The sequence below is a fragment of the Leguminivora glycinivorella genome, chromosome Z, assembly GCF_023078275.1.
Source record: "Leguminivora glycinivorella isolate SPB_JAAS2020 chromosome Z, LegGlyc_1.1, whole genome shotgun sequence".
Classification (NCBI taxonomy): domain Eukaryota; kingdom Metazoa; phylum Arthropoda; class Insecta; order Lepidoptera; family Tortricidae; genus Leguminivora; species Leguminivora glycinivorella.
Window position 1 is genome coordinate 14,720,979 of NC_062998.1, and position 10,109 is coordinate 14,731,087.

A 10,109-nucleotide genomic window follows, 5' to 3' on the forward strand; every position below is an offset into this window, starting at 1 on the left:
CGATAACATCCATACTTGGGCGATTCTCAGAGATGACGTTCGGTGCCTGATTTCGGTGCTGATTTTTATTTACTACTTTTTTGATATGTCAGTCTATTTACTAAAATCTAGCCTAAATATAAAAAATATTGGTGGTGGAGGCCTCCATTAGAACCTTATAGTTTGTAAGAAATCTGACATTGAAATTACGTATGGGCACTGTAATCAATTTGCGCCACCGAATTCAATTTTTTACACATTATTCCAAATTTTCACCTTTATATATAACTTATTATTCGATTTATTGATATTTTTCATTTTAATTCGATGACAGGTGATGTAAAAAGGCTCATAATCGCACAATTTTGCTAAATTTAACATGGTAATATACTAATCATTATCGAGTAGTGAATTTTGTACCCATAGTATGGCTTAATTTGCTTACAAACGTAGTTTTATGTTTTTACAAAGTATTTCCTACTATTTAAGTATTAAATGTTAGAAAATAATGCACAATCAACTAGTTTACAACGTGGCAATCGAAGTCGGTGGCCACTTTTTTTGATATCGGTGGTCAAAAAATCCACCGAAACCACGGAAATCAACTCCACTGATATCAAATTTTATCGCTTTTTTGGAGATAACTGCAAAAGCATGCATGATACAGAGGAGAGGTCATAATGACGAAATACCATACTTTCAAGGATTTATAAGTACCTTACATGACGACAAATGCACTAAAACTGTGGGAGTAAATTGAACCATCCACCGAATGACTGAGAAACCTTTAAAAAGTCCCCTTTATAAAACGGTACTGCATCTCCTCTACACTGAATGGTTAAAACATAGTTAAAACTTACTATATTTGTGCCACTATGTCCCTGATCTACTAATTTGTAAGAGTACTGTCATGTTTAACAAATGACACCGAAATCAGTCACTAGCCCGGGACACATCGTAAATTTGTCTTTACTCGATGAGCTTAGCTAACATATTATTTTTATATAGAAAATATGATAGGTAATCTAATACTTTATACGTGAATATCTATAACAACTGCGATCGACAACTCCATCTTGAGTTATGATTTTTTGTTTTGCAAATTCTGGGTGCGGGACACGCCCACCGAAGGTCATTTTCCGCATTAAATATTTTATTACTTATATTATACAAATAATAAATAAATCATTTTATAGTGTACCAAATAGAACAAAGGCTAAAGATTATGCCTGAATTAATTCAGATTTTTAGAACAGTCCGTTTTGACGTTTTTTGCCCCGGACATGTAAAAACTGCCCACTGCTCCTGAGAACTGCCCACTTAATTAATAATTGTAATAAAATATTTTTTTCCATTTTTTATTTTTGCAAAAACGGTATCCGTTGTGGAGTGTCACAACATACCTACGGAACCCTAAAAAGTATCCGTTGTGGAGTGTCACAACATACCAGAAAAATGTGAATTTGGCTTTAGGCACATTGATAGGTAATAATTACAGACAAAATTCATATGATTAATAGGTCATTTTTAGGGTTCCGTAGTCAACTAGGAACCCTTATAGTTTCGCCATGTCTGTCTGTCCGTCCGTCCGTCCGTCCGTCCGTCCGTCCGTCCGTCCGCGGATAATCTCAGTAACCGTTAACACTAGAAAGCTGAAATTTGGTACCAATATGTATATCAGTCACGCCAACAAAGTGCAAAAATAAAAAATGGAAAAAAATGTTTTATTAGGGTACCCCCCCTACATGTAAAGTGGGGGCTGATATTTTTTTTCATTCCAACCCCAACGTGTGATATATTGTTGGATAGGTATTTAAAAATGAATAAGGGTTTACTAAGATCGTTTTTTGATAATATTAATATTTTCGGAAATAATCGCTCCTAAAGAAAAAAAAAGTGTGTCCCCCCCCTCTAACTTTTGAACCATATGTTTAAAAAATATGAAAAAAATCATAAAAGTAGAACTTTATAAAGACTTTCTAGGAAAATTGTTTTGAACTTAATAGGTTTAGTAGTTTTTGAGAAAAATACGGAAAACTACGGAACCCTACACTGAGCGTGGCCCGACACGCTCTTGGCCGGTTTTTTAAAGACACCACTAGCATAATACAATTGAAGTACCTACATCGCTGTGCGACTGCAAATGAATTAATATGTGGCAGCGTATCATATTTCTATGAAAATTGATGCAAAATTAGCTTAAAAAACCGGCCCTTAGTTCTTTCTTGTGGTTTTCGGATGCGCCTTTCATATTTCTTTGGAACACCATAAAGTTGAAGTTGTAACATTCCGACTTGTTGGTTAGCAGCAGTAGCAATTCAGGAATGCTGATACGTTCCGATGTAGGCTTTACATGCGGGGCAGTAGTGATTGGCGGATTTGCAGGAGCGCATGCAGTACGGCACGAAGCAACCGCAACAGCATCTAATAAAAAATATAATTATATGTGGAAAACGGAACATAGGATTTCTGTGGTAGGGCACAGCACAGCGGATATCGTCTTGCTCGAATCTAGAGCAGAGCCCAACTGGGGAAGTACCTCCGCCTTACAGAAGACCGCAGCCAAATAGCACTAGACCCTACTCATAGTGTTGTGTTCCTGCCGGTGAGTAAGGCTGCCAGAGCTCAACGAGGGTGCGGTGTGCTGATGACGGGAGGACTTACGGAACTAACTTGTTCCGTCTATTGTCCTTTGAGTCGTCGGCAACCCGAACCCTCCTTGGAACTTGTACACTCCTTTTTGCTGTGTACTTAACACAACACACATTGTACTTAACACAGCAAAAGGGAGTGTACAAGTTTCTAATGGGGTGGCAACGTGCATGTGACACTGTTTGAGTTGCAGGCGTCCATAGGTTACGGTGACCGCTTTACATCAGGCGGACCGTATACTTGTTTGCCACCGACGTTGTATAAAAACATGCAAAGAGATACATGGTTACATTACTTCATGTCTTGCCGTGTTAAGGGTTAACACAGCAAAAGGAGTGTACAAGTTTCTAATGGGGTGGCAAAAAAAAAAAAAAAAAGTCTAGTGCCATCGCCAGAGCTACAACAAAAGTTATAAGTAATTTACAGCGAGACAATTTCGACTGGGGGTCAATTGCAACTGATACATTTTTTCCATGTTTTACAATGTTTACATTATTAAATAGTGTCTTATTATTATTAAATAGAGTATGCCACGCGTGCTTAGTGGATACCTGTGAAATTCAATTTACTTAATAATGTAATAATGAAAAAAAAAAAATGGATCAGTTACAATTGCCCCCCGTTGGGATTTGCCCCGCTGTACCTTACCTACATCTTACTTAGGTAACATAAATTACATTGCCAATCGCAAGAACTACAAAGTTCGCTGTAGCAGAATCATAAAACTGTGTATAACTAGTTATGAATGTAAATATTGTGTTGTGTGTTAATGTTATATACACGGTGTAACATAACGAAACCGAATAATTTTAACAGCGTATTCCTCATAATATTACAAGAGTAATTAAAATGTCATATAAACTTTTCTGGATTTCGCCTATTACCTTGTATAAAATAAAGTAGTAAAATACCTACTGATTTTACATTCGCATGTTCAGATTTTATGCTTAATTATTTGATATGATACTCTTATGCAACGTGGTCACATTACAATAATTTTATTCACGCCTTAGTTTACAATCATCACATTGTTTATACACAGTTGTTATGAGTATCCAACTGAGTAAGGTTAGTTTATTAATAATTACTACTCGGTTTTAACTGATAACATCGTTCATACTATAAATAAATAGTACGACGCGTATCTATTCAGTAAAGATAATATACATACCTACTTATATAATATCGATTTTCACTACATATAAATCGCTTGGTCTAGATAATATAGAGGCATTATTATTTATTCAAGGCAACCGACAATAGTGTGGGTCTATCAAAACGATAATTAGTTCACTTACCCGGCTAGAACACAAAGCGCAGCAGATACTATATGAGTACGAGTGTTCGGCACGAAGTCTACACGGGTCACAATAGACTTATGGCAAGTCGGGCACGAAGCACCAGTGGGCCCGGGGCCTAGCTTGATGGGGCGGTCGGAGGGCGTCGCGGGCGTCGTGACACTCGTGATGACGGTGGTGCGCGGTGGCACCGCAGGCACCGCTAGCCCTGCCGGCGGCGGCGGGTTGTCGCCGAAATAGGAGGGCGGTGGCGCCGGGTTCGGGGCTGTCGGCTCATATGGAGGCGGGAGTCCCATCTTGTTTTCCACTGAAATCAAGTAATATATTGTAAAATAAACTAGAATAAAACTTTAGAATCGTACGTGTTACGACAATTAATTGTGGTTATAAATATGGGAGAACTACTTATACTATACTAATTTAAATTTGAACATATGATCAGAAAGGAAGTGGGCGGTAGACTAGAGTAAGTATGATGAACTAACTGATGTTACTTGGGAGGCTTGGTCCTTAGAATAAATGTGCGGATTTCACAAGATTAAAAATTATCTATAAGTAAGCAATCTTAGGTAGTTACCAGTGGCGGCTGGTGAAAATTTCTGCTAGGCAACACTGAGCAAAGAGAAACCTACCTTATCATTAGGTACTTTACAAGTAATCAATTTTAGGCAAGCCGGTGGGAATCGGCTTGTATGCACCAGCCGCTGCTGGTAGGTACACAAAGAAACCCCCTTATTAATATTTAATTCGGATTGGAAGAACTGGAGATGTAAATAATTAAATGTAGGTACTTAGTGTTTGAAGGTTGCCGTGCATTCGCAATTAAAACGAGGCTATACGCTTCTGGTTTTGATTATTACAGCGGCCGGAAAATGGCAATTTGTGGATGAGATTCGGACGATGCGAAGCAGAATGAGTCCGACAAAAAGAACAAAACCACGATTTACTATTAGAGTTGAACTGTATGTACATCATTTGAGTAGTGTTAACATCTTAGCTTAGGTTTATTTATGATATTTATATTTATATTTTATTTATTTGGATCTTCAACAATAAGTACACAGTTTCTTAGCGTTCTAACATGCACAGGAAAAAAAAGGTATGCGTCTTATCAATTATAGAAGACCACAGCATGCGTTAAAGTATGGAAAAATAATACAGGTTAAACTTATTCTACACATAGTTATATTATACTAGGACAAATTACTCTTACAGTAAGCCTAGTTACTAGGTAGATACCCTTTTTAATGGTTGCCTACCTGCTCGCTATAAAGCAATTCTTCAAGGCATCCAAAATGCCAGTGCCCGTTTTTGCTTCCCATTTCTCTACGGACTCTGACCCCTGTTGAAAATGGATGCACGTCATGCAGCCCGAGACAGTTCACTATTTCGTGGCAGTTTTTGCTACTCTACTCGCCTAGTGCTGGACCAACATAGGTATCTAGCTTACATAGGCACACATGGGTCCACGACAATATTCACATTAGCACTACAAATGCGGTGTTCGTCGCGTGATATGTTATATACAACCTGCCAGGCAAGTATGGTCGCGCGATAAATGATAAAACATCTGGCCGTCCCTATCGCACTATTTGTAAGTGCGATAGGGACGGCACGATGTTTTTATCGTTTATCGCGCGACCATGATTGCCTGCCTGTTTTTATTGAATTCCGTTAACTTTAAGGTTCTTTAGATCAAATACAATTAACTTCTCTAAGAAACTAGCGTCTTAACTCTTACGGTTATCGGGTTATTAAAAAAAATAAAGATAATTACTGAACATGTGTGTGACAACCTTTACCAATTCCTAATATTATTTGTTTTGACATGTATTGTGCCGTCAATCACTTGACACTAACTTGAATGTTATTCTTAAGGGTCTCTCACACTAATAAATTCATTTTTATTATGTATGAAAATGATGAAAAAATTTTTTTTTTGCGAATTTAGCTAAAATACGCGTCGAATTTAACGGAAAACAAAAAAAACCGGCCAAGAGCGTGTCGGGCCACGCTCAGTGTAGGGTTCCGTAGTTTTCCGTATTTTTCTCAAAAAGTAATAAACCTATAAAGTTCAAAATAATTTTCCTAGAAAGTATTTATAAAGTTCTACTTTCGTGATTTTTTTCATATTTTTTAAACATATGGTTCAAAAGTTAGAGGGGGGGGGACGCACTTTTTTTTCCTTTAGGAGCGATTATTTCCGAAAATATTAATATTATCAAAAAACGGTCTTAGTAAACCCTTATTCATTTTTAAATACCTATCCAACGATATATCACACGTTGAGGTTGGAATGAAAAAAAATATCAGCCCCCACTTTACATGTAGGGGGGGTACCCTAATAAAACATTTTTTTCCATTTTTTATTTTTGCACTTTGTTGGCGTGATTGATATACATCTTGGTACCAAATTTCAGCTTTCTAGTGCTAACGGTTTCTGAGATTATCCGCGGACGGACGGACGGACGGACGGACGGACGGACGGACGGACGGACGGACAGACAGACATGGCGAAACTATAAGGGTTCCTAGTTGACTACGGAACCCTAAAAACACGGTGTATATTACTCAAATGTAATAAGATGTTCTTGTTTATCGATATCGTTTAATATTCTAAAAAATACTGTGAAAACTGACTACCTACCTACTCGTACTAAAAATGTGAAAAATAAGTAATTTTTTAGCCGCCGCCCCAAATCTCAAGGAAGGTGGTCCTAAATTCGTCTGTATTTTTTTAGTTTTTTTTTAATGTTTGTTCCACGATATCTCCGTCGTTACTGGACCGATTTTTTTTTGATTTAATGTTATACATATTGATTGCGTTTTTATCAGAACCCAGTTCTGATGATGGGATCCTGGAGAAATCGAGGGAACTCCTCAAACCTGAAAGGCATACATATCGCGATTTTTGTGTATTTATAAGAACAGCATGCATTTACGTACGGAACTGTGACATTTGGTGCAGTGGAACTGCTGATGATGGTCAGAACGGAACTCCTCAAATCTGAACGGCACGCTTATAGTGACTTTGGTATTTTTATAAGAACAGCATGCACTTACGTCCAGAACAGTGACATTTGGTGCAGTGGAACTCCTGATGATGGTCGGAACGGAACTCCTCAAATCTGAATGGCACGCTTATAGTGACTTTGGTATTTTTATAAGAACAGCATGCACTTACGTCCAGAATAGTGACATTTGGTGCAGTGGAACTGCAGATGATGGTCAGAACCGAACTCCTCAAATCTGAACGGCACACTTATAGTGACTTTGGTATTTTTATAAGAACAGCATGCATTTAAGTTCAGAACAGTAACATTTATTTAGTTATATTTGTTGAGCATATTGACTTTTCAAATCAAATTTTGTCAAGCTTCGATTTCTTATAATCAGATTCATGAGGAATTGAGGAAACTCCTCAAACCTTAACGGTATGATATACTCCTCCTCTCTGAACCGCACACTTATAGTGACTTTGGTATTTTTATAAGGACAGCATGCGCTTACGTCGAGAACAGTGACATTTGGTGTAGTGGCAGTAGAACTGCTGATGAAGATCAGAACGGAACTCCTTAAATCTGAACGAGACGCTTATAATGACTGGTATTTTTATAAGAATAGCTTGCATTTACGTTCAGAACAGTGACATTTGGTGCAGTGGAACTTTGATGATGATCAGAACTGAACTCCTCAAATCTGAACGGCACACTTATAGTGAGTTTGGTATTTTTATAAGAACAGCATGTATTTAAGGTCAGAACAGTGACATTTATTTGTTAGGAGATTTGTTCTCTTGTTATGTTTGTTAAGCATATTGAGTTTTCAAGTCAAATTTTGTCAAGCTCACTTTCTTATAATCGGATATCGGATTCATGAGGAATTGAGCAAACTCCTCAAACCTTAACGGTATACGTATATTAATTTGTGTTTCCGTCAAATAATTAAAGATTTACATTAAAAGCAGTTTAAAAAAATACCTACTTACACATTTCTACATTATCCAAGCAAGTTCACCATCAGAACCCCGAAAGCGGCGGTTTTTTTTCTTAAAAAATATTATAGAGGTATAGTCAATTAAATTTCCCATTTATAATTATTTACATAATTTTATTTGTTAGCATCTTGTCTCACTCTGTTTATTTCACGCATTTCGGTCTATGCGAATGTGTGTAGGTACAGACAACTTGTATCTAAGCAGTATTCGCACTATTCTTGTAAGAACGAGATATGTACCTGCGTTCGTTAATTTTACAAAAGCTGACCGGCCTAGCCTATAATAAATTGGTCTTTTGAATTTGTTTACGGATTTTGTGGTAAAAAATAGGCAAGCAATAATTCATAATGTTTTTTTAATAAAATTGTTCCTCACCGTATTTCAACTGTGTGTGGACGGTAATTTGTAAGGAACAACCGCAAATTACATTTTCACTTTTTATTATGACATTGCTCTACTTAACTTTGTACGAGTATAACATGTGTAACCTAAGCTGTTTAGAATTTCGTCACAACATTGTTTCTACCCCCATTTCGTCCTTCTTCCATATTGTAAATAAATACATTTGTGTAATCACATCAGTATACAATAGGTACATTTAATGCTGTTTCATAAAACACAATTAATGCATGCATATATAATTTAACTATTTTGATTTGGAAACTGCACACCTGCCGAACTTCTTTGTCTACCTGCACACGCTCAGTCAGGCGTCACGTCATTATGTGATGACTTATGGTATAGATACCTACCCTCCCTTGCCCAAAACATACCTACATAAGGAAACATAATCTAATTACGTATCTATATCACAACACGAATTGAGTAAACAACCGTGCTAAAAGACGCGGATGTTTGTCAACTATGTACAAGGCCTTTTGTACCTAAAGTGTTTTGAATTCACTGCGTTAATATATATCTTGTTTTTTTTCTCTTGTTTCGATAACACAAAAATATGGTATAAATATCAGTTTACAAAAATTTACTTACTTGTTGCGTCCATCGTGATGAAATTTAACCTTGGTTCAGATTTCTTAACCGAGTATAATTGATAATTCGGTTTGAAATCAAGGGCTTTACACAATACTGGTTACTTGGATGGTAGTTTTTAGTAACTTTCCGACGCTTTCGTGTTTGAATGTGAATATAAATAGAGAGAGTATCTCAGATGAACGTTATCTAGCGTTGTTTAGATCGCTCTGTTAGAGAATGTAGTCGGGTGGCGCGGTCGAGTGCGTGCGCGCACGTCATTGCAACCAAAAGGAGAACGTTGCTGTTTTACACTTAGTGCGAAAGAGACCACGGCAAATACGTTGCGTCACGTAACTTGTCTACGTCGATAATATCAACTTAGCCATTTTACGGAGGAATTAACGTGGCAAATTAATATTTTGTGTGAGTCACTGTTCTATTCCGAGAGATTTACTCTCACTGTCCATTTTTAGTACCTTTCAGTTAGACTTTAAAACCAGAAGAGTTTTTTTTATTACAACGTAATTATTTACGTAATTTTCAAGCTAGTGAAATTCGTAACGAGGCTTTTTTTCTCATGTACGTTTGAATGTAGGTTTCTAATAGATTTTCCTGTCTTCTACAGGTCAAGGGCTGTCTCGTCTAGTCTTTGATATTTTTAGAATTAGTAGTTTCGAAGATAAAGGGGAGAATGCGCAGTGTTTTATGAACCCCATTTTTGTTCCATCTCTTTTTTATTCTAAAAATCGTTTCTTTTCATTATTTTAAACACTAGACTAAAACTCCCACATCGATACGACATATAGTTTTTAATAAAAATAAATCTAAAGTTGGCCGGATAAAGAGTCACCAGCATCATAAAAAAAAAACAAAGCACTTAAACTGGACTACTTAATTAAAATTTCATTATATTTTATGCTTACACTCTCAATCAATAAATTTCTGACCATTTTTGAACTAGGTAACATGGGTAGTTTACGAGATAATACCAATTTTATCAATTTTCTGTTTTATTTTTTTCCTCAAGAATAACGCTGTATTAGATTTAGATATTTATATCGGTTATTCCTTATACACACCTCTATTAGTTGCCAGAAAATCACAATCTAATTCTGCGTTATTTAGAAGTTATTAGCGATTTATAAAAAAAAACAGGGTTGTCAATATCTGATATCCGGCTTACGGCTTATATAAAATCGGAATAAACAATT

The 10,109-nt window shown here is 36.6% G+C and overlaps 1 protein-coding gene across 2 annotated transcripts; it reads right to left on the reverse strand.

Annotated features, from left to right (window-relative positions):
• Positions 1–1,958: 1,958 nt before the first annotated feature.
• Positions 1,959–9,147, reverse strand: LOC125240686 (LITAF domain-containing protein-like). Of its 2 annotated transcripts, none has more exons than XM_048148701.1 (3): positions 5,189–5,282; positions 3,930–4,236; positions 1,959–2,403 (listed from the first exon to the last, which is right to left on the reverse strand). In XM_048148701.1, exons 2-3 carry the CDS (start codon positions 4,223–4,225, stop codon positions 2,298–2,300), a joined length of 402 nt encoding a protein of 133 aa, XP_048004658.1. In that variant the 5' UTR covers positions 4,226–4,236; positions 5,189–5,282; the 3' UTR covers positions 1,959–2,297. The 2 variants fall into 2 exon arrangements, with proteins under 2 accessions (XP_048004658.1, XP_048004657.1); XM_048148700.1 differs by lacking the exon at positions 5,189–5,282 and adding an exon at positions 8,917–9,147 and having other exon boundaries at positions 1,960–2,403.
• Positions 9,148–10,109: the final 962 nt, after the last annotated feature.